At 46.9% G+C, this 24,371-nt stretch overlaps 1 protein-coding gene across 8 annotated transcripts in view; it reads right to left on the bottom strand.

Annotated features, from left to right (window-relative positions):
* Nucleotides 1-24,371, bottom strand: part of LOC147024804 (cationic amino acid transporter 2-like) — a 48,106-nt gene that overhangs the window by 7,605 nt on the left and 16,130 nt on the right. For 6 of the 8 annotated variants that reach the window (XM_085885085.1, XM_085885084.1, XM_085885090.1 and 3 more), the window contains 8 exons: nt 13,285-13,443; nt 12,948-13,104; nt 12,705-12,823; nt 11,092-11,314; nt 10,840-10,979; nt 10,629-10,731; nt 10,248-10,483; nt 4,427-4,593 (listed from right to left, as the gene is read on the bottom strand). In XM_085885085.1, the coding sequence (XP_085741211.1) occupies nt 4,427-4,593; nt 10,248-10,483; nt 10,629-10,731; nt 10,840-10,979; nt 11,092-11,314; nt 12,705-12,823; nt 12,948-13,104; nt 13,285-13,443 (1,304 nt within the window). Of the gene's footprint in view, nt 1-4,426; nt 4,594-5,304; nt 9,943-10,247; nt 10,484-10,628; nt 10,732-10,839; nt 10,980-11,091; nt 11,315-12,704; nt 12,824-12,947; nt 13,105-13,284; nt 13,444-24,371 lie in introns of those variants that run through there. The other 2 variants (XM_085885089.1, XM_085885087.1) reach the window with 2 other exon arrangements.

The following is a 24,371-nucleotide window of genomic DNA, read 5'->3' as shown; positions in this document are numbered from 1 at the left end:
GATGCTACTGGACAAACTGTCAAGCAGTTCTTTCATTTCCAACAAGTTCACTCACCTTTTGGATTTATATTCTTGAATAGAGTTGAGAAAGATGGCATTGAGGTGCCCAAACGACTTTTTCCTTTGCAGAAGAACAGCCTGCTCTCAAAATGGTCCCAGATTAGATCCATAACTGACCAGGTAAACATCTATGAATGCACAAGCAAGGAAATTCTTCAGCTTGTAAAAAGCCAGCTCTGTTGGATGACTGAGGCACACGAGCTTCCTCATTTCACCTTCCTTCTGTCGCAGCTGCATCTTATGTTCAAACCTCTTGATTGTGACCGATTTGATACTGATACTATGATTTTCGCAATGCAGCTTCACAACATATCACCCAGTGCATACAAAATGATTCGTCGATCCAGCTTAATCATTCTACCATCAACAAAAAAGGTAAAACAGATGCTTTCTGGTAGTCAGCAGGACTCCAACCTCAAAACCTTGTTTGACCAGCTAAAACCACAGCAGCGTTTGGTCAATTTAATGTTTGACGAGGTAAAGCTGGTTGAGACATTGCGATTTTCTGGAGGGCATGTTGTAGGATATGCTCAAAATGCAGCAGCGGGTGGTGAAAACGAAATGCTTGCTTCACATGCTATGGTTGTTGAAGTTGCCTGCCATTTCGGTGGTCCACGCTATATTCTACGCATTTTGCCCTGCAAAAAACTAACTGCCGATCAGCTGAAGGAACTCCTTATCGAAGCTGCATCAGCTGTAGTTGGTGCTGGCGGTACTGTGATTTCTTTGATATGTGACAATTGCAATACCAACCGCAGTGTTTATTCAAAACTTGGAGGCCCAGGAAGTTTCCAAGTGCTGTCAATTCAAGAGCAATCTATGTTCTTAGTGTAGGACTACGTGCACATCTTCAAAAATGTTCGCAACAACTGGATTACTGTTGATGGCAAGACACTCTCATTTGTCGTAGATGATAATGAGTACAAAGCTTACTGGAGTGATATTCAGAAGGTTGATGAGATCGACCGGGTTACTCCTATTCGCTTAACCAAGCAGGCGTACACCGCTGTTTTCCCCAAGCCCCTTCAACGCCAGAGCGTACCATTAGTATGCCAAGTGTTCAATGACAAGACTGTCGCTGCTTTAAAGACCTTCAAGGATTCACTGGGCATCAGCAGAGGCACAATCGTCCTCACCCAGATGATGAGTGAGTGGTTCAAGATGATGAACGTGAAAGACCGTTTCTCAGATATCCATCTGCACGACGAATCCAGATAGCCTTGGACAGCAGACTGTACAAGTTTCACTAGGCTGGAGCAGGCCTGCCAAATGATATCTACCTGCGCATGGCAAGGAGGTGGTGGTCATAAGCTGAAGTTAACTCAGCAAACTGCTGAAGCCTTCACTGTGTCCACACGTAATAATGTGGATGCTGCCAAATTGCTTCTGGCAGAGAAAGACTTTGACTACGTTCTTCCTGCTATATTTGCAGATGAAGCCTTGGAAAAGTTTTTCGGCCAAGCCAAGCAAAGAAGCGGTGGAAACTTCTACATTGACATAGTTGACATTATGGCTGCAGCTAAAATTGTAAATTTGCAAACACTCATTAAGCATGACATTATGCCCGAATCTAGTTCTCGTGTGATGGATTGCGACAAGAACTGTACAACTTCCATAAATCCAGATGAGCGAAGTGAACTCATTGACGAGATTACTCCTCAAGACACTCAGGATCTCTTGGGGTCTGACGATGCCCTTAAGAATAAAGTAGTTTATTTGGCCGGACACCTTGTTCATAAATATGGCGATAACACTAGTATGGAGGAGATCATTGATGATGAAGATGGTAACGAGGTGTCATCTGAGTTTCTAGATAATTTGAATAGAGGTGGATTGAGTGTGCCGACTGTCAACCGTCTTTTTTGTACATAATGCCTATAATTTGTATGACAAGACTAAAATGCGTTGCCGATTTCATTTTGCTGAGCTGTTATCCTCTGAAGATGCACCTTTAGCTAGTAGTAATGCTGCATGTACTACTTTAGCTAACATTCCATTGAAAGCTCATGTCCTCAATGTAAGTGACAAAGAAAAAGCTTTGGGATGCCTCAGGAGGCAAGAAAAGCTCTCCAACTAGTGATAAACATAGACATATTTGTAATAGGCATAGTTTTGTGACATGCATATAATGTTTATGTAATACGATATATAACAATAAATATCAAAGTTTGACAGCTCAACACACTTGCATGTTATTACAATCAGCCATCTCTCACCTTTTATGAGTTAGACACAAAAACGGGCAAAAAATACCAAAATTCAGTAATTTGACCTTGAAATATGACCTTTTGACCTTGAAGATGACCTCAGGTGGTGTTGAAAATGACACTATTGAATTCGCCGTCCTCAAAAACCCCTATGTAGATCCCGAGATCGTGTCTCTAGCCCTTCTAGAAGTCATTTTAGCCCCGGACTCAAGTTAATCCTTCAGACTCAAGTTACAAACCCCAAGCATGGGAGGTTCCAGTCCTTCTCTATAGGAGTCTATGATTTTAATACATACTCCAGTATTTGGTAGACTTTCCATTTGCAGATTTCAATGCTTTTACTATTTCAGACATAGAACTAACGAGTTCTGAAATTTTCTCTTGTGGGATTGCTGCCCGGGCTTCACGCGAAAGGTTGAGCAATTCTGCCCGTGATGTTGGTTTCCTGGACTTTTTCCGCACAGCTCGATCCAATATGGCCCAGACGTGTTCAATGGGATTCATCTCAAGAGACCGACTTGACCATGGAAGTGACTTGATCCCATTTCTGTCCTGCCATTCTTTGGTCTTTTTCGCAGTGTGGCATGGAGCTCCATCTTCCATGAACAGAGTGTTGTTTTTGACCATCTGGCCAGTGGAGAAGACGGAGAGACGTCCATCCTCAAAGATAGAAATGTATATCGTAGAAATGATGTTGCCAACACACTCCACAAGCTCTGACCGACCAACACTCCAGATTGCTCCTCACACCATCACTGAAAAACCACCATGTTTGACAGTTGGCCAAAACTCCAAGGGTCTGGTGGCCATCTCATCAGCCCGCCTCTTTCTTCTTTGCATGATTGCTGCTCTAAGAAGAGGTTTTCTCCGAGCTGCTCTCCCATATTAGCCCAGTTGATCAATAAGGTACCGCACGACAGTTCTTGAGCTAACTTGGACCTCCTCTCCTCTGCATCTCACAATATATAGCTGTTTGGCAATAATTTCAAAATAAAAATTAGAATGGCACTCTTCGACATCACGATGTCACCAGATATGCCACTAACCACATTACTACATCATTATACAGACATACATACTTGTACCAAGTTTGATATAAATCCCTGAACCCAGATTAAAAATATTAAATAATTCTGGCTGCCAGACCATGCGTCCAATTACGTTGAAATTTTAAACATACATTCCCCATGACTACTAGATCATATTTCTGAAGTTTCACATTGCTTGATGAAGCGATTGAAGAGAAATATATATTTTAAAATTTCTATTGAATCCAATATGGCTTCCAGGCCACGTGACCAATTGATTATTCGGGGAACACACTGGTATCTCCAAGGCTTGGGGACCATGTGGATGAAGTTTCCCCCCGATCTGTCAAGCCGTTCTGGAGGAGAGGATTTTTAAAGGTTTATTCAAAAAAAATCACAGCTGCCAAACCATGTGACCTATGGCATCATAGGTGGAGAACTTTTTGAACCTCATAGATAGGCGATCATACCTTTAAAGTTTTGCCTCGATCTGTTCAACCATTTCTGAGATTTTTGAAGGTTTTTTTAATGTTAAAAAATAAATAAATAAAAAAGGCTGCCAAATTACATGACATATCATCAATTCCTCCCCCACCCCCATCCCCAATTTATCCCTAAATGGCCCGCAAAATTTTCATACTGATCGGATAAAGCGTTCAACATATGCAATTATGACGTCGTAACGAAGCCAATGATGACGTCATCCAAAAAAAAAATCACTTGTTTGTCATGGGGAGTAGTTGACATGTGCCAAATTTCTTTTTTTTTTCTATGGAGCATTTTCAGAGATGCAGAGCTCCAAAGTTTTTCCTTTTTCCAACATAGCTGCCACACCACATGACCTATGACATCATAATGCATTAAAACATTCTCCACGAGGAGTCGTGCCGATGGTGAAAATTCCGTGCAAATCCGACAAGCAGTTCCAGAGAAAAGGGAATAACAAAATGCAGACACGCACGTACGGGACCAATCGCTTAACCCTGCTTTTTGCTTCATGAGCATGGGATAATTAGTATGGACAGATGGACGGACGGACAACCCGAAAACATAATGCCTCTGGCGACTTTGTCAGCGTAGACATAATTATGGTTCAATGACAAGCATCAAAATGGTATTATATTAACTTACCTTGAAGGTGAGATGAGCAGAGTTCTGTGGCTGTCTCCAGAGGATGAGACAAGAAATAAGCAAGCCTCCAGAGAAGACAATGAGCATCACAATGGCAAAAGGTGAAGGCTGCATGAAATTGTCAAGCCAATGCACCAGGACAGCACTCCATAAAGTCACCAACACACCTGGCGGTACAGTCCACCAGACAATTGATGTCAGTCTGCTGCAGATTCAGAACTTTTCCTCTAAATAAAAACTGAGTACTTCAGAAACTCAATTCCAAAAACCTTTTTGCCAAACGAACTTTGGAACAACAGGGAGAGACACCTGTTAAAACTGCTTGTTAATTAGTGTTTCTTCTGAAGACACAAAACTATATACCGTGAAACTGACATTCACGGACGCTGTGTTTCGTGGTTGATAAAATGTGACCTGCTTCCACATTCGTGGCCCTGTGCTTCGCGTATTTGTGATTTTTGCAGGCACAAAAACCATCTCCCACCAGCCACATTAAAAAAAAACAGCTCTAAAGTATCTCTCACCAGCCACACATAAAGCAGCTCTCTCCTCTAACTACGTTAACCCTAACCGCGACACAGAAACCTGACACACTCAGCAAAACAGCCGTCAAATATTACCCATTTATTTCGCCCCGGCCCCTCCACCTCATGACAAACAGCGCCCTCATCTACATCTCCTTTGGTGGATGAATCATCAGCACCCTCACCTGCGTCCTCTTTAGATTAGTTCACTGGATTCCAACTCATCATCGCATCAAAAGTTATATCGTATCTTAAATAAAAATTGGAAACACTACCTGCTATTGTCTTTTTATTTGTAAGCCTTTTTAATTAAACTGTAATCATGTGCATTTGTGTTCATAAAATAATTTAAAAAAACTCCCCTTATGAATCAAGAACGACAGGGAACCTACCCCCTTTTTACATTGAAACAATGCCCAAACATTCATGGATTTGACATGCGCAGCATTTTCCAGGAATGTATCCCCCACGGATGTTGAGGTCTTACTGTATTTTGTGATGCAATGCTCTGACCACATGCCTCAACCAAATGGTGTTCATAGAATACACACCCCATGCAATCTTGAGAAGGACTTGGTGTGAGCCAATTCTTTTGTTTTTTGAGTTTTTTTTTTCTTTCTTTGATCCAAAATGGCTGCTGGACCACGTGACCGATGACATCATCTTTATCAAACCATATTTCCCATGGGAAGGTGATCAATTAGTCAAATTTTGCATTGATCAGTTAAGTGGTTTCTCTTATGAAGATTTTCAAATATTTTCCCTTCGATCCAATATGGCTGCCAGAACACACATGACACATGATGGTCATTTTAATGAAAATTCTGTTAAAATTTTAAGTCAATCAGATGAAAAATGACAATTTCAGAAATTTGGCCAATGTTGACCTTTTGGTCTACGTTGACCTAAACCTAATTGGTAGTTGAATTAAATGACCAAATGTGAAAAATCCTGTTCAAATTTCAAATCAATCGGATGAAAATTGACAATTTTAGAAGTTTGGTCTATGTTTACCTTTTGGCCTATGTTGACCTCAAAAATAATTGGTGGTTTAATTTAGCGACCTGATATGCAAATCCTATTCAAACTTCAAATCAACTGGATGAAAAGTGACAATTTCAGAAATTTGGCTTATGTTGACCTCAAAAATATGCGACCGATGCACCGATTGCTTAACCCTGCTTTTTGCTTCGTGAGCGCGGGGTAACAGCACTTTGCTTAAGTGTTACACAAAGCACTGCACAACGTACCAGATTATCAATGCTCATATTGAGTCAACGTGTCTTAAATTAATCCACCCGTAAGTAAATATACAAAGATACAGAACATCTTTAGCTCATGCTGACAATTTTGTAATCTTGGACTTGTGACATGAGAGCTACTTGCTCTTGGAATCAACAAATGCAAACAAAGAGTGCTAGCAATGAGCACTGTTGCTAGGTGTTATACAAGGAAAGATGTTCTACAGTTTGAACTCACAATCCACCTGAGGGGTGACTGCAAATTTTTTTTTTTTAAAGTTTCCGATTAAATGTTGATTGTAATATGGAAGTTCTCACGTTTCATGAATTCCAGTTGTACTTTAATATGAACTGTGCAAAATAGAACGTCACTCGGTAGAGCACATACCTCTGGCAGGCTGAACAGTTTTGTTTATGTTTTGTATCCCACCAATAAGCTGGATTTGGATCCGGACCTTAACCAAAATCTAAATCGGCTTGTTCTCGTCACCTAACTCATACACCTAATTTTGTCATAATGCATCAACAACACTTTGAAATATTGTGCTATACTGTATATCGCTTTTGGCCCCATCTCTTTATTGAGAAGAATCGCTTTGAAAATTCTAGTATCTGGATCCAGATGTTGACCAAAATAGAATCAACTCATCCTTGTCACACACCTAACATGTTCACCAGATTTTGTCTGAATCCGTCCAAACTTTTTGGGATACCCTGCTCACAGACAGGGGTGTTAACAACCAACCTCCATCCACCTTTGGTGGTAGAGGTAAATATCGAGCCAATGATTTTCTGTGATCACAGAAAACTGACGGACTTCATGGAATCCGTGACTTGAAATGGAAAAAATAGAATAAAGTAAATTACAGAAAAAGTCAAGATTCAGTCAGTTACAAATAAAATACAGTAAACCCTTGTTTTATTTTCTGAATACCGTTGTGTTACCCTGCACAATGCACACAATAGAATAGTTACCCTGCACAGTCAACGGTTTTGGAGACACAGACGTGCAGTTTTTTTTGGTTTTTCCAAGATGGCGCCTGTACCACATGACCGATGACATCGTGATTATCATTAAAATATTCTACAGGAGGTGGTGCTCCTCCAGTGAAAATTTTGTGTCCAACAGACCAACAGTTGTTGAGAAAAATAATTCATAATGATCGGATACGTGTTGTCCTTGTCGAATTATGATGTCATAACGAAAGCACCGATTACATCATCATTAACATATCTTGTTCCCCATGGGGAGTAGTTGACAATGAGCAAGGTCTCAATTTTTTCCATGGAGCGATTTCAGAGATATAGAGGCGCGAAGTTTTTCCAAGATGGTGCCTGTACCACATGACCTATGACGTCAACATATTCTACAGGAGGCACTACTATGGTGAAATTTTCATGTCAATCGGACCAAGAATCACAGAGAAATAAAATTCATACTGATCTAATTAAGCGTTGTACTTATCGAATCATGTAGTAATTAAGGTACCGATGACATCATCATTAACATATCTTATTCCCCAAGGGGAGTATTTGACAATAAGCCATGTTTCAATTTTTCCATGGAGAGGTTTCAGAGACATAGGTGCAACTTTTTTTGATTTTTCCAAGATGACACCTGTACCACATGACCTATGATGTCATCATATCATTTAAAAAAAATTATACAGGAGGAGCCACTCAGATTCTGAAAAATGTGTCCATCGGACTAACAGTTGCAGAGGAATTTTTTTTTCATACTGATCAGATTAAGCGGTGTACTTGTCGAATTATGTCATAATGAAGACACCGGTGACATCATCAACAACAAATCTTTTTTTCCCATTGGGAGTAGTTGACAATGAGGCATGTTTCAATTTTTTACATTGAGCGGTTTGGGAGATATAGGTGTGACGTTTTTCCAAGATGGCGTCCGGACCACGTGACCTATGATGTCATAATTATAAATAAAAAAACAATTCTACAGGTGGAGGCACTCCTATGGTAAAATTTTGTGTCAATCGGACCAACGGTTGCCAAGAAAATGAATTTTAAAAATTCAGACATGCACACACATACGCCACACGTACGCAACCGAATGCCAAACCCTGCTTTTCGCTTCGCAAGCGCAGGGTAAAAAAATTGAGCAAATAAAAGACAACAAGGTGACTTCAACCACTCAAAATAGAAAAAATTGAACTGAGTGTGGGAAGCAATGGCAACCCCCCTCCCTCTCAGTGCAATTTTGCCATTGTACATACTGCACGTCTCTCGTACGTATTTTGTAGATGAACATAATATGTGTGACATTATAATAAAGACTAATTTAGTTTAGAGTGCCACATGCCCCATGGATCTAGTTACCCCATTTTTCCCACCTCACATTTATAATCTAATTTTCATTTTATTACTACCCATGTTTCCGCATCGCCCTAGTGGAGAAGTGCACCTCCAGGGTTGTCAAGGAGGATTTGAAGGGTGGAAAAACTCAGCTGGACAAGGCCCACACACTTGGAAGCAATGTTTTTCTTTTCTCTTAGGCTACAAAGTCACGTATAGGAAGATGGCCGATGACTATAAGTGACCCCAATAAAGAAAGTAGCATTTTAGAATCATTTCAATGACCCGTTTGACCACAAAATTGCTTTTCTTTCAATGCAAGTGCACAGACAAGTGTTTAACCAGCCTCAATAACAAACAGAATTTTCATTTTCTGAAACGGAATTTAGGTTTGTTTTTTTTTGAAATGGAGGAAATAAATAAATAAATAAATAAAATCATTCGCACTAAAAATGTATGTAAATGACAATTAATCTCACAAGAATATATGACCAGTCATCACAAATTAAGTTGCAAGTCATATGCAGTGTTTTTCCAGCATTGACTTATGGTCAGAAATGGCTGTTTTCAGGTTTTTGCAGTTTTAGACAATTAATGTCCACTTTTTTGTGCAAGTTTTATTGTTCTTCCTTTTCATTAAATGTTTACCATGATTAAGGAAAACCTGGAGTTGGCTTAACGGTGAAAGAGGCTGGCTTAAGATCTTAAGGCCCTGAGTTTGAGCCTCTCATGACGTTAAAATAACACCAGGTGGGTTGACGCAGTCTGTCGTCCTTCCAAGGTTGACAAAATGAGTACCAGCTTACTGAGAAAAAATGAGTCATTCGATCCTCGTCGGAGTGGCGATCAGTCCAGGATTGTGGCCCCGAACCGAGGAATAACTGCCTCGGCAACCCAATGTGTCTGAAGATGTGAAAGAAGTGGCTCTTCTTCTGAGCATGATTTATGGGGATAATTAGGAAAAGTTTACCGAATAAATAACCAAGGAAATGATGGGTTCACATCAGACGTCACTGAAAAAAGTTGATAAAATTACTAATCAAGTCAAAGCAGCTTCATCAATATGTACTCACTGGTATGTACTCACCATAAACAAATAGATCTTGTTTTTTGGAATTACATCAACATTGATGAGTATAAGAAACTATTGATTCGCCATTCACAGTCACATGGTGAGGAATATCCTTGCGTCCAATGATAGTACCACCATGTGAGATTTGATTTATTTATTTTTCCATCAAATAACTTATGAACCTCTGTTCTGAAAAAAAAAAAATGTAATGAAAAATTTGATCAACGATGATGCTACCTGTGCTCTGAGATCAAGGCATGAATGAAATGCAGATTACCTTTGGTGGAATTTCTTACATATTTACCTGTTCTCTACTTCAGTATTTAATTTTGTGCACAGAAATCTCAGCTCATGGATGACCTAATAGCAGAGAGCAACAAGGTGACATACTGCCAGAGGATCAATGGGTAACACGGAGAAGCAAGACATTACACATGAGTGGATAAGTGGCAGAAAGGAAAGTGGTGGTTGAGAGCAGAGGTGGGTATAACACAGCATGACGATGATTCGCGCTTTTATAAGAATGGGTGGAGGGCAACGAGATAATACACAGGAAGTCTGTTCCAAAGATGAAAGACTAAAGAGATGAAGGAATGCAGGAGAACTGAAATAAAAATAAAATCTTCAAGCAAAACCAGAAATACAAAGATGAAGGGATAACTCACCGACAACGGCAACAAAAACATTGGCAATGAATGACGAGTTGGCAGACGGAGGGCATTCTGTTGAGCAGCAACACGATTTAATGCTCCAGCTCTGGCATTCATGGTAAAAATCTTGGCCAGTGTTTGCCTTATCATCATTGTATTCTGCAGCCACACTTTCACTAGGAAGTTCACACAGCAAGTTAGACGAGCAATCACCCAGAGCTGAGTGTCGACTCGATCCGTCTGGCCGATACCTGGAGGACGAAGTGACTTGCGTCATGCCAAGCAAAATAAAAAAAATTCAAAAGCAATGACAATGGAGCTGGTAACAATTTTGATACCAGGTGTCTCAAAAGGAGTGCACACATGACAACAGCATGAATGAAACAGGTATATTACCTCAGGATCAGTACGCAAGCAGCGACAAGGGAGTACGCCATAAGGGTGCCAATAGACATCATGTCCACCAAGGACTCGAGGTCAAATAGCAAGGCCATGAGGGCTGGGGGGAGGGGAGGATTGCAAAAGGAGTGGAAATAATTAATCAAAAACAACCTTTACTCGATGGAAAAAAAAAAAAAGTATGAGGCAAAGGCAAAACGACCATTACCTGCCATAAAACCCAACAAAATAGTGGCAACTAATGGTGTTTTTGTGTGGCTGTTGATGGTGCCGAGCCAGCTGAAAAGTAGACCGTCCTCTGCCATGGCATAGGCAATCCTCGGCATTGGGAAAATGCTGCCCATGAGGCTGGAATGTCACAATGATGAAACATCAAACACCAAGTTCACAATGTATGTCCCAAAGGTTACAACTGATGCCAACATCATCCATCATTAACATTGCATTCAAGCATGCACACCTTGTGGAGAGAGCACAGAGGGACCCACCAGCCACCAAGTATCGTGCCCAAGCCATGCCCACACACTCAAAGGCTTTGGGAAGAGGGGAACTAGTATCGAGCTGTGGGTATGGAATCATGAGCGTAAGCACAGAAGAGACACCAAAGTAGGCAACGAAGCAGACGAGGAGAGAAACCACAATGCTGATCGGTATAGATCTCTGAGGATCCTTCACTTCCTCTCCTGTCAGAGTGGTCAATAAAGATGAAAGGTTGAAAGGTCATGCACTTCAAACAAACTTCAGTGTAAATAGACTACATTACTTGCACATGCTAACAGATGTTTATTTTATTTTGTGTGCGAGCATCCATGAAACAGCATGAAAGCAAGCCCACTCTTTGCCCTTTGCTGGAATAAAAAGAATGAGATCACTGTGCACAATCCGTGATGCAAATCATGATTTTCTGCACAACACAGAAAATATTTTGGATTGCTGTGGTTTCAAAATGGATCAAGCTTGATGGATGTTCTCCAGCTTTTAGGGTTCAAATGCAGCTCAAGTTGCAGCATAGGTAAGATCAGGTAGGGGAGCATGCGCCGGAGCAACGCGTCACCGCGTCCACTTTCCGCCAGTACTCCAGGGGCCTCTGTCTGGCCATCCCCCTCCCCCCCCAGGCAGATGTCTGGCCCATCCCCATCTCCAGTGTACTGGATCTTCAATTATATTATCGGTTCATTTCCAAAACAATGAATATTACTGGTGTAAGAGTTGTGCACTTGTTCCCCCTTAACCCCCTTGTGGTCTTACAGGTGGATAAAATTTGTACAACCAAGAATTAAAAAAAAATTTTTTGCATAAAAGGCCCTTGGTATTAAATTTAACATAACCAACCACCCACCTCCTGTTATCCTCCATCCTGACTCATGATCTTTATTTTCACCATTAACCATTGCTCACCAACATTCCTATATGATGGTTTCCAGTGTTTTTTCTACTTTTCTCTTCCTTTCCTGTTAGTTCATTCCCTTGATGGTTGTGCTCAATTGTTGTCTCGCTGTGCCATTGTCAATTTTACCATGCTCTTCCATGAGCCTTGCTCTTGAACAGGAAAAAAAAAACAAACTTAAAGAAACAATGGAGCTCCATGATAACTTGTAGCCTGGTGTTGGTTTACTGGTTAAGCTGGCTGGCTTGGGACCATAGGGTCCTGAGTTTGAGCCCGTCGACCGCTGAATTAACACCAGGTGGGGTTGACTCAGCTTGTCATCCTTCTGAGGTCGGCAAAATGAGTACCAGTGTATTGGGGTAACAACCATTTGGGGTAACCTGCGTTGGAATGGTGACCCATCCAGGACTGTACTCCTTGCCAATGAAACTGCCTTGGCAGCCCTATGTGCCTTTACGGCATGAAAAGGAATGGAATTATTATAATAACTTTTATTTATTTGCAAAAAAGAAGCTAATCAACCCTGAGATCATTGATCGTGTAGCAATTTTTGTCACGTGGCCTACTTTGCCTGGCAGAAGCAATGACTACAGAGAGCACTTTTGTGCATTGTCAAATATTATTGGAAATGTGGAAGTTGTAAGATTTATCTAATGAGGATAACAATGAGCTGTTAATTTCCTTACCAGTTGTGGCGATGCAGTCAAAACCAACAAACGCATAGAAACATGTCGCAGCGCCTGCCAGAGTCCCACTCACACCGAATGGAAAGAAACCACCCTGACCAACATCACCAACATCAGATCTAAAAGGTGGAGAGAAACAAAGAACAAATAAAACCAATTAAAGTGAACTTGCACTGAAGCACACACCGGATGAGATATGATGGGGATAGAGTTAATGGGGGAACAATCATGAGTAACACTCACCTTCCAGATCTGTTGAAGGTTTCTGGGTTGAGATTCCAGTTATCTAGGTCACTTTTAGACAGCCCCACAAGTATGACAAAAACAATGACAGCGATGTTTACAACAGTGAACACCTTGTTAATCAAAGTGGATTCCTTCACTCCCAGTGCCAGGATGCCTGTGGCAAAGGTGAGAAATGGGAAAGAAATCAGGAGAGGAAATGATAAAATGAATGTGAAGAAATGAGAAGGCTGGGACTGCATAATACAAATGTGAAGTTATGAATGATCATACTCCATACATAAGATTGTGACCTCAACTGACAACTCCCCATTTTATTTCATGGGAGCAATTTTACCTGCGAGGACCATTATGAGTCCAGCGGCTATAAAATCAGGGAACTCGGCGAAATAAGGTAAGCCTATGGGCATGTTTTTCTTGAGAAAGTAACTTGTGTTACTGCTCCCCAGCATGCCATCGACTGTGGCTGACCAGGCACGTGCTACACTCGATGCTCCTGTGGTTATTGAAAAGACAAAATAGAAATTGAAAAGTTAGTTTATAAAGCTTAATAACTAGAATTGAGTTGCAATAAAAAATAAATACCATCAGTCATAAAGCCAATTTCAAGAACAAGAAAGCATCATAAAATGTAAAGCCTGCTCACGTCCACTTTGCACTCAAACGAAACTGGACGAAAAGAACAGCCCAAAAAAAAAAAAAAAAAAAAAAAAGAAGAAAAGTTGCATTTATGATTTTGTGTATTACAAAGAATTATCATAGTCCCTTAATGATGGAGCAAACATATATGGTTTTGTTTGAATGTATGTGTGTGTATGTATATATATATATATACATATATATACATATATATACATATATATACATATATATTGTTGTGGTTACCAAATTCGCAAACCACCATTCAGGTCCCTTAGGTGAGGTATCTCGGTAAGTACATGTGTAGTTAGGCCCAAATCCGTTGTCTAGTGGGAATACATGTCATTTATGCGTGCTGCAACTCTTCAGGATAGCCGTTTTTCTTTTACTATCTTTATTTTGGACCAACCGCCATGATTACCACCACAACCACAACATCAACCACCAACCACAACGCCGCTTCACCACAACCGCCACGACCTTCACGTCACACCTCGCAACCGTAGCATCGCCACCGTTCTTGCCCCGCTGTGGGTACCGGTGTTGGACTCGTGCAGGGCGCGCGTCGAACAGCGTGTACAAAATCACGGATTTTGTGCTTCAAAAACGGATCAAAAACGACACACGCCCACTTTTTGCCGTCCAATCGGTGAGCGAGGGGCGATTTGGCCCCGCCTCCAGGACGATCGATATATGCAAATTTGTGGATCAAAAAGCCTTCACGCCCACTTTTTCTCGGGCCAATGGGGAGCGAGGTGAAAGGTCAAAGGGAGGGGGTCAAAGGCGAAGCTACGGGGGGATAAAAGGACCGTGTTCGTCAGTCAAGAAGAGTCGGGAGGAGAGTCCAAAGGAGAGTCGAGAGTCGGAGAGTAGGAGAGTCGGAAGCAGAGGGTCAAGACTTCGCGGGCGGTGGAGCTGCTCGTCGTGTGCGTTGGAGTCGGAACGGAGGGGACGAGCTGTGGAAAGGCGGCGACACCAGACGAGGGGGTGCTCGCGTCGTGCAGGAAGCTGCACCCGAGGGAGGCCGACAGCGCGACCTGGCCGAGGTGGAGACGCTCGTCGCACATAATAAAGATCCTCTATACCCCGAGCATCAGCAACCCCCTCCTGTTTCCCCCCGCGCTGAGATAGTGCGACCAAGGGGGCCCCTTTCCCACCCCCTGCCAGACACTGCCCGCGAGGCCCGCGGGGTTGGGGCGCCATCGCCGCTCCGCGTCTCATCACCAGACGGGTAGGCGCGACCCGGTCTCGGCCTCAGGCCCGCCTCATCCTTGAGGGTATTTCTTTTCCTTGGTTTTGGGTATGTGTTGTCGGCGCCGTCTGTGAAGTAAAATTGTATAAGTGTTGCCGTGTGCTCGGTAGTCGGTATTAGCTCTGCATTGTGTTTTCGCTTTTATATTTGCTTTTTGTGTAAATGGAATTGTGTTTTTTCTGTGTGCTTTTGGTGGAATTGTATATGTGTGCTTCCCGTGTGCCGCGAATAAATGTGCTTTTGTGTTGAACTGTTTCCCGCTTCGCTTCGTCATTTCTCCCATTGAATCCTCATCTTGCTTCACGTAAAGGGTTGGTAGTGGGCTGAATACGCCCGATAATTAATCGAACCGTCGAGGTCGACGATAACACCGCTCGGTTATTCTGATAGTACGGAACGGGTCGCTTAAGTGGCCCGTGTCCGAAGTCGACCTGCGGCGAGGTGCGATCGCCCGGTCTACCCTCCGCGTGGGTACTTAGGTAGGTCGAATTTGGCGAGCAACCCTATCCCACGCGGGGGCTGATTGGCTCGATCGCGGTGAGACCGAAAGGTCCACCCGTGACTGGTTCCCGGCGTTAGTCCGAGAGGGTCACGACTGGATTGTCCGTCCGGTGGGCGACGTGCCGCGATTCGAGTTACGTGGCTGTCAGCACGCCGGCGGGCGCGAAACCGCAACACTGGTGTCAGGTCGTGCGATACAAATCCATCGCCCTCCTCGCGGCACTGGTATCGGAGAACAGGAAAACAGGCTCTCCTGTCTCCGGCTAAATTCACGGGAATCGGTCCAGGGGTGAGAGGAGCGACCCCCGATTCCCTCCAAATTATGAGCGAGCAAATTAACCCTTCACGAGAAGCAAGATGGCGTCTCAAGGCGAGCGGGAGCCGGGGGTATTAGAAATGTATATGTGTAGTAATGTAGAATCCATGGTCCAGGATGGAATCCCCGAGCAGGAAATGTTGATTGTGCAGGAACATGAACTCCCCCAACTGAGCCCAGAGCCCCAAATGGGTGCGGCAGCGGCCGCGGTGTATGACACCTCCCCTTCCCCCCTCCACCAAAACCCTTCCCCAACCCTTGCTGAAACGGCTCAGCTGAGTGCATCCGACATGGCCCAGCTATTCACCATGCTGGCACAAATGAATGCGAAAATAAAAAGCATGAACGAAAAGATCGATGCGAGTACACAGCAATTGAAGGAAGAAACGAAAAAGCTGTGGGGTGAGACGCAGAACATGGGCCGAAGCCTGCAGGCGGGCATGAAGGCCGTGACCGGGGAGATAAGAATGGCGACTCCACGTGTGAGAGCAAACGAGCTGGGAGGGGGTGCAACGGCTGACAGGCCCGCGGTGGAGACGGGTAAAAAAATAATTCGGGGGGCGTGTTGGGCGAGGGTCATGACAGAGGAATCGACGGTGACCAAGAGGGAAAAATTAAATGGGGAGACTAAAACGTGTGAGACGAGACACGAGGTGACGACGACAGAAACTTATAAATGTATAGAGACACGGGAGACAGAAAAAATAGAGGAGAGACTGCACGATGAAGACGGGGTAAGTGACGCACACACACACACAGAGGTAGTGGAGGATAATGGGGGTGAGCTCGCGGAGCGTGTGGGGACCCAGTGCGAGCACCTGGATGGCCTCCTCCAGGAACGAGGGGAGGGAGTATGCCCCCTTGAGGCGAGTCACGACCAGGTGAGTTCGGTCGTGCTTTGCGAGGTTGAGGGGACGAGTGCTGTGGACAGGTGCACGGAGAGCTTGGGGGGAATAGAGGCCCCGGAGACCCTTGTGGGGACACAAATCCCCAGTGTGGTTGTCCCTGTGTGTGTGGTGCAAGGCGTGAGTGCGTCCCCGTGTGTGGAAGCGACCCCGTGTGTGAGTGGTGTGGTGGCGATGGTGCCGGAGTACGTGCTTCCCAGCACGCCGTGTGTGGATGAGGCACCGCGGTTGAGTGCCCCCGCGTGTGTGAGTGAGGGACGGTGTGTGGATCAGGCACCGCGGGTGAGTGCCCCCGCGTGTGTGGATGAGGCACGGAGTGTGAGTGAGGAACCGCGGGTTAGTGCCCCCGCGTGTGTGGGTGAGGCACCGTGTGTGGAAGAGACCGCGTGTGAGTGTCGCCGTGTGTATGAGTGAGGTACCGCGGGTGAGTGCCCCCGCGTGTGTGAGTGAGGCACGGAGTGTGGATGAGGCACCGCGGGTGAGTGCCCCCGCGTGTGTAAGTAGTATGGTTTGTGTGAGTAGTGAGGCACGCGTGGGTGAACGGCCGTGTGCAAGGTCGCTGTGTGCAAGGGAGACCGTGTGTGTGAGAGAGCGGTATGTAAGGGAGATGTCGGTCGGCATGCGGGAGCACGCAGCCGCGTCTCCCGGTGTGAATGTGATGGAATGGACTGTGTGCGTCGTAACACGCAGGTGTGCGTGGGTTGAATGGCGACGACGGCGACATGGGAGGAAAGAAAGCCGAGTAGCGGCTGTAGTTGTTTCGGGGACCGTGCCGGGTTCACCCAGCAGTGAGCACGAGGTTCGTGCTGTGCAACGCACGAAACCGCCACGTGCTCGCTTGCGAGAGTGAAGTCCCGGTCCGGAAACGCACGCGGTGGATTTGCCGATCCCACGGACGGACAAAGTTTAGGCAGGTAAATGGATTTGGACCGGACGGGTTCTCCACGCGATCGTGTGTGTTAAGCTCCAACGGGCAAAGCACATGTGTTCGCGTGGGGAACCCCTCGAGACGTGGGGCTTGTTTTTTTTATGCGCACGGTGACGTCATGGCTGCACGTGGGGTTGGAATCCGGCAGGAGGGGTATCTCTGCCGGATGGTCCCGTCCAAGGAGGGACGAGGAACACGTGCAGCTGCATGACGTCACGGGCAGGTGCAAAGTGCGCGAGCTCTGAGTTGCCGCGCAGGTGCTGCGCATGGAAAAAAAAAAAAAAAAAGCAAGCCTCACTTTCGGGTGTACAGGATTCCTGGGCAAGGGGTGAAAGACCCCCTTACCTGGGCACAGGATGGAAACTAGTTTGGGGGAAGGGTTAGCTTAGTTAGACCGACTTCATGGGGCAGGGGTAAGTCCTCATGGAGTCCGTGGAATGGATTAGTTAGAGGGATTGTAGCCAGATTTAGGTTGGGAAATAAAATGATTTATTTGGAGACATGGACAGACTTATGAATGTGTAGAGGGGACGTAGCTTAGCTACGTAGTGTTAAAAGGAACGTGCTATAGTTTAAGGGACGACGTGGGAGCACGAGTTAGTTAGGGGGTGCAGTTAGAAGGATAGCAGAGTTCAGCGGTGTGTGTGTTGAGAGTTGTGAGGTGAGTACATGGTGAGTGAGTGAGGCCAGCGGGTCTGTGTGAGTGGAGTGAATGGGGAATGCATGGTGCGATGAGTGATTGGGGGGAGGAGTGACTCCCGCCCAAGGGACCCCGGGGTCAGTATAAAGTGAGTTAGGGGGTTAGTCAAATTGAAAAATGGAGGTCGTTTTGTTGTTGGTGGGTGTGTAGGCTCGAAACCCGTTTGGAGGGGTGCAGGAGCCCTGTTGACGGGCTTGGGAGCGTGGCTGCGAAAGGTGAGTATCGCTGAGTGGGTACCCCGGGCACCAGGCTAGTCGGCCGTGGTAGGCCAAGGGCCCATGGGGGGCCGGGATAGCGTAGTGGGCACGGGTGTGCCTGCTTGGTGCGGGGGCCCGGGGCGCCATTAGCCGCGTGGGCAGTGTTGTGGGCACGGGTGACCCTCGGAAAGGGGCCCGGGAGGCCGGCCTGCCACGTGTGCGTTTCAGGGGAGGTGCCATGGGGGGCACTCCCCGGTGTTAGGGAGCTGGTAGGCTCGGAGGCAGTGTAGTGCCCGGGGGTGCCATAGCGGGAGATTCGGCAGAGGGTCGTGCCTGCCAAAAGGGAGCCACGTGTCCCAGCCATGAGACCGTGTGAGGGCACGGAGAGAAAACTGGGGGGGCGAGGCCCGAAATTGTGAGGACACCAACACAGGCGACGGGAATCTGGGTTGTTAGAACCAATAGTTTAAGCGAGAGGCGCTTGTTGAAAGCCCCGGGGTAGTTTAGCAGTTAAATGGTTAGGGTAGATTAGGAGATGTACCCCTCCGCACCATCCATCCCCTCGCTGTCGTTGTGGGCCGCTGGACCCACTTTGGTTAAAGATCGCCGAACTCTGGGGAGGCCATTCTGAGGCTTCATTGGGCCTCGGCACAGGACGTTAGCTCTCCCTTGTTCCCCTTTGGGAAGGGAACGTAGGGGTTGGGAGTAGGCTAGGTGACAGGATAGGTTAGCCGAACAAAGACGATAAAGGGGGTTAGGGGACGATTTATAGTGGGGAAGTAAAAATAAAAACAACAAAAAAATAAGTTGGGGCTAAATTGGGGTTTGACAAATTAAGGGAGCGGGTATGTACAGTGACAGGCAAAGGCGATAGGTGGGAGGGAGACAGGTAGGTAGGTCCGAGCCCGCCTTCCAAGTGGCCAGCACCACCGCACTCCCTCCACCAACCTCCACTGAACGGCAAAGGCTGGCCAGCTTCATCTGCAGCTGCTGTGCTGCAAGGCCTGTGCCGGCTGGATCGTCTGCCGGCTGGCTGTTTTTCTGCAAGGCCTGTGCCGGCCAGTTCATCTGCCCGCTATGTTTGCCTGCAGCGGCCTTCTTCTGCGGGCTGTGTTTGCCTGCTGCCTTTGCCATGCCATGCCCACTGCCCACGTTCACCAGCCCCGTTCAATTTTGCTTTGCCCCCCCCCCTGTTCATTGCCATGTGCGCCAGGATCAAGGCAACAGTTTGCAAGCTGCAAGAACTGCCCTGTTGGCAGCTACAACACGGGCCTGCAGTGGCGGCCCGTGCACCGTGTTTGTGTCCATGCATCCATTCGTTGTGCTCATTGCGTGTGCCACTTGAGCTGGCACGGAGACTGCGTTGTGCAGCCCATGCACCGTTGTGGTTCACTGCGTTCAGTTCAAAAAGGGAAGGCCTTGGACTGCGTGTGAGCAGCCAGCCACGTTCCCTGTCACCTGCATTGTTTTGAGCCAGAGACTGCATGCGAGCAGCCTGGCTCCCTGCTAACTGCTTTTCTTTTGCAGAGTTCAGTGATCCTGGGCCATGGTTTCGTGTAAAATTTGTAAGTTAAGGTTAAGATGTACTGTAAATATGAGTGCGCCCCCCGGCATGTCTGTCTAGCGCCGGCAATTTTATTTAAGTCGTCCGTGTGAGTGAGTTTGTTTAGATAGTTACGCAGCCCTCAGGTTATTTATTTTGGGGACACGAATACCATGAATGTCGCACTCAGGGATCCGTAGGTAAAATGTACTAGGGGAAAACTACACATGATGGCACACGAAAATTTGACGACTCGGGACGAGTCTGTAAAAAGGGAAGGGGGTAGTGTTGTGGTTACCAAATTCGCAAACCACCATTCAGGTCCCTTAGGTGAGGTATCTCGGTAAGTACATGTGTAGTTAGGCCCAAACCCGTTGTCTAGTGGGAATACATGTCATTTATGCGTGCTGCGACTCTTCAGGATAGCCGTTTTTCTTTTACTATCTTTATTTTGGACCAACCGCCATGATTACCACCACAACCACAACATCAACCACCAACCACAACGCCGCTTCACCACAACCGCCACGACCTTCACGTCACACCTCGCAACCGTAGCATCGCCACCATTCTTGCCCCGCTGTGGGTACCGGTGTTGGACTCGTGCAGGGCGCGCGTCGAACAGCGTGTACAAAATCACGGATTTTGTGCTTCAAAAACGGATCAAAAACGACACACGCCCACTTTTTGCCGTCCAATCGGTGAGCGAGGGGCGATTTGGCCCCGCCTCCAGGACGATCGATATATGCAAATTTGTGGATCAAAAAGCCTTCACGCCCACTTTTTCTCGGGCCAATGGGGAGCGAGGTGAAAGGTCAAAGGGAGGGGGTCAAAGGCGAAGCTACGGGGGGATAAAAGGACCGTGTTCGTCAGTCAAGAAGAGTCGGTAGGAGAGTCCAAAGGAGAGTCGAGAGTCGGAGAGTCCAGAGGCGGAGAGGCGGAGAGTAGGAGAGTCGGAAGCAGAGGGTCAAGACTTCGCGGGCGGTGGAGCTGCTCGTCGTGTGCGTTGGAGTCGGAACGGAGAGGACGAGCTGTGGAAAGGCGGCGACACCAGACGAGGGGGTGCTCGCGTCGTGCAGGAAGCTGCACCCGAGGGAGGCCGACAGCGCGACCTGGCCGAGGTGGAGACGCTCGTCGCACATAATAAAGATCCTCTATACCCCGAGCATCAGCAACCCCCTCCTGTTTCCCCCCGCGCTGAGATAGTGCGACCAAGGGGGCCCCTTTCCCACCCCCTGCCAGACACTGCCCGCGAGGCCCGCGGGGTTGGGGCGCCATCGCCGCTCATCACCAGACGGGTAGGCGCGACCCGGTCTCGGCCTCAGGCCCGCCTCATCCTTGAGGGTATTTCTTTTCCTTGGTTTTGGGTATGTGTTGTCGGCGCCGTCTGTGAAGTAAAATTGTATAAGTGTTGCCGTGTGCTCGGTAGTCGGTATTAGCTCTGCATTGTGTTTTCGCTTTTATATTTGCTTTTTGTGTAAATGGAATTGTGTTTTTTCTGTGTGCTTTTGGTGGAATTGTATATGTGTGCTTCCCGTGTGCCGCGAATAAATGTGCTTTTGTGTTGAACTGTTTCCCGCTTCGCTTCGTCATTTCTCCCATTGAATCCTCATCTTGCTTCACGTAAAGGGTTGGTAGTGGGCTGAATACGCCTGATAATTAATCGAACCGTCGAGGTCGACGATAACACCGCTCGGTTATTCTGATAGTACGGAACGGGTCGCTTAAGTGGCCCGTGTCCGAAGTCGACCTGCGGCGAGGTGCGATCGCCCGGTCTACCCTCCGCGTGGGTACTTAGGTAGGTCGAATTTGGCGAGCAACCCTATCCCACGCGGGGGCTGATTGGCTCGATCGCGGTGAGACCGAAAGGTCCACCCGTGACTGGTTCCCGGCGTTAGTCCGAGAGGGTCACGACTGGATTGTCCGTCCGGTGGGCGACGTGCCGCGATTCGAGTTACGTGGCCGTCAGCACGCCGGCGGGCGCGAAATCCGCAACAATATATATATATACATATATATATATACATACATATACATACATACATACATATACATACATATACATACATATACACATATATACATATATATACATATATATATATATATATATATATATATATATATATATATATATATATCGATATGTTTGTGAGCAAAACATCATCAAATTCCGCCATGTTGTTTACATTGTTACGAACAAATACAACCTGTAGCTTTGCTTATGGTGGTGTGAAGGGGAGGGGGGTGGAGAAAGAGAAAGAGAGGGGGGGAGGCAGAGAGGACGGAGGGATGGGAGGAGCGAGGAGACGAGGGAGGGGAAGGGAGGAGTGGGTGAAGAAAGGTCAGGTCAGGTATGGGAGCATGTGCCAGAACAGCGCGTCGCTGCGTCCACTTTCTGCCGGTACTCCAGGGGCCTCCGTCTGGCCTTCCCCCAGGCAGATGCCAGGCCCATCCCCATCTCCCTGAGATGTTGGTCAACCTGCTACAACCACAAGGCACGTGGTCGGCCCATCGGCCTCCTCCACTCATGAGACTCCCTCGCTGAGAGAATCTGGTGAGCAGGATCAGCGTCAGGAAAACGAGCCACATGTCCATACAGCCGCAACTGACGGTCATGGACCATGCAGGTAACAAATCTCATCCGAGTCTCTCTCAGCAACCGCTCGTTGGACACAAAATCTGACCAGCGATAGCCAAGGATTCTCCGAAGAGACCTGGTACCAAAGGAATTAAGTCTCCGTCTCAGATCCTTGGTCAGAGTCCAAGTCTCGCATCCAGAGAGCAAGACTGGAAGCATCAAGGACCTGAAGACTCGGACTTTGGTCCTCCCGCACAGGTACCGGCAGCACCACACCCCATGATCCAGTGAATCCATGACTCCCCAGGTCCGACCCAGACGTCCATTGACCTCTGACCCACAGCCAGCAGAGACATGAATATCACTGCCAAGGTAAGTGAATCTCTCCACGACCTCAAAATCCTCACCACAAACAGACACAGACAGGACAGCAGCATCCAAGATGTCATTGAAAGCCTGGATCTTAGTTTTGACCCAAGAAACCCGCAATCCCAGCGGCTCCGACTCCTCATTCAGCACCTCGAGGGCCCCCAAAAGGATATCTAAAGTCTCCGCAAAGATTGCATTATCTGCGAAATCAAGGTCCGAGATCTTGACATTCCCAAACGATGCACCGCAGTTTGATCTTTCCGACATCCTCCCTAAAATCCAGTCCATACAAGTGCTGAAAAGTGTGGGGGCCAGTACACACCCCTGACGAACTCCAGTAACAACTGGAAATAAGTCAGAGATGGTACCACCACACTTCACAGCACTCTCAGTACCAGAGTAGAGTTCAGACATCAGATCGATCAGTTTTGGTGGCACCCCACGAAGATAAAGAATCCTCCAGAGGGCATCCCGATTCACTGAATCGAACGCTTTACAGAGATCAACATAGGCTGCAAGCAGCACCTGTCGAAACTCTCGTCTGCGTTCGGTGAGGACACGAAGAGCAAGGATACGGTCAATCGTTGACCTCTTTGGTGTAAAGCCTGACTGCTCTGGATGCTGGTGCTCAAGCAGATGGTGGCGAACCCTCTCAAGAATTATCCGAGCAAAGACGTTGCTCGGCACTGAGAGCAGCGTCACCCCTCAGTAGTTGTTGCAGTCTTGGCGATCACCCTTCCCTTTCCAGAGAGGGACAACAAGGCCCCTCTTCCAATCAGTTGGGATGATGCCTGTGTTCCAGGCAGAGCACAAAACTGCATACAACGACACGAGTGCAGCATTTCCACCAGCCTTGAGAAGTTCAGCATGGATGCCACAGATCCCTGGACCTTTACCCTGTTTCAACCGGTTCACCGCAGCCCGTGTTTCCACAAGCAAGGTGGACCACAATTGATTGGAGGGTCAGCAACAGGGATTGCAACACCATTGACGTCCAACTCGACAGCTGGTGGATCAGCCTGGTACAACCGCTCAAAGTCACCGGCCCAGCTGGCCTTCACTTCAGACTCCTCTGTTAAGAGCCTACCACTCTCTGCTCTAAATGCAGTGCTCCGAGGGATGGGCTTGGATGAACGCAATGCGCGAATTCCCCTGTAAGCGGGACGAGAATCACCTGTCCACAGGTGATGCTCTACCCCCTCACAGATTCCTCGCACATAGGCCTCCTTGTCCACCATTAGTGCACGTACAGTTTTACGCCTCAGCTCCCTGAACAGCTCAGCTCTGCCATTCAGCCTGGCCCTGCGACTCTGGTCAATGATATCCAGTGTCCCTTGAGAGACAAAATTCTTCTTTGCCCTTCGGTGAGTTCCAAGACATCCACCGGCAACATCAAGGACGGTGGTCTTGAAGGTAATTCATAACTCTTCAGGACCACCCCAAAGCACCCAGACTCCCCAAATGTCAACTCAGCCTGTTCGCAAACTCCTCAG

Source organism: Eptatretus burgeri, chromosome 6, assembly GCF_056783735.1.
Source record: "Eptatretus burgeri isolate ZD-2024b chromosome 6, Ebu_testis_v1, whole genome shotgun sequence".
Lineage (NCBI taxonomy): Eukaryota > Metazoa > Chordata > Myxini > Myxiniformes > Myxinidae > Eptatretus > Eptatretus burgeri.
This window is presented reverse-complemented; position numbering and strand designations above follow the sequence as displayed.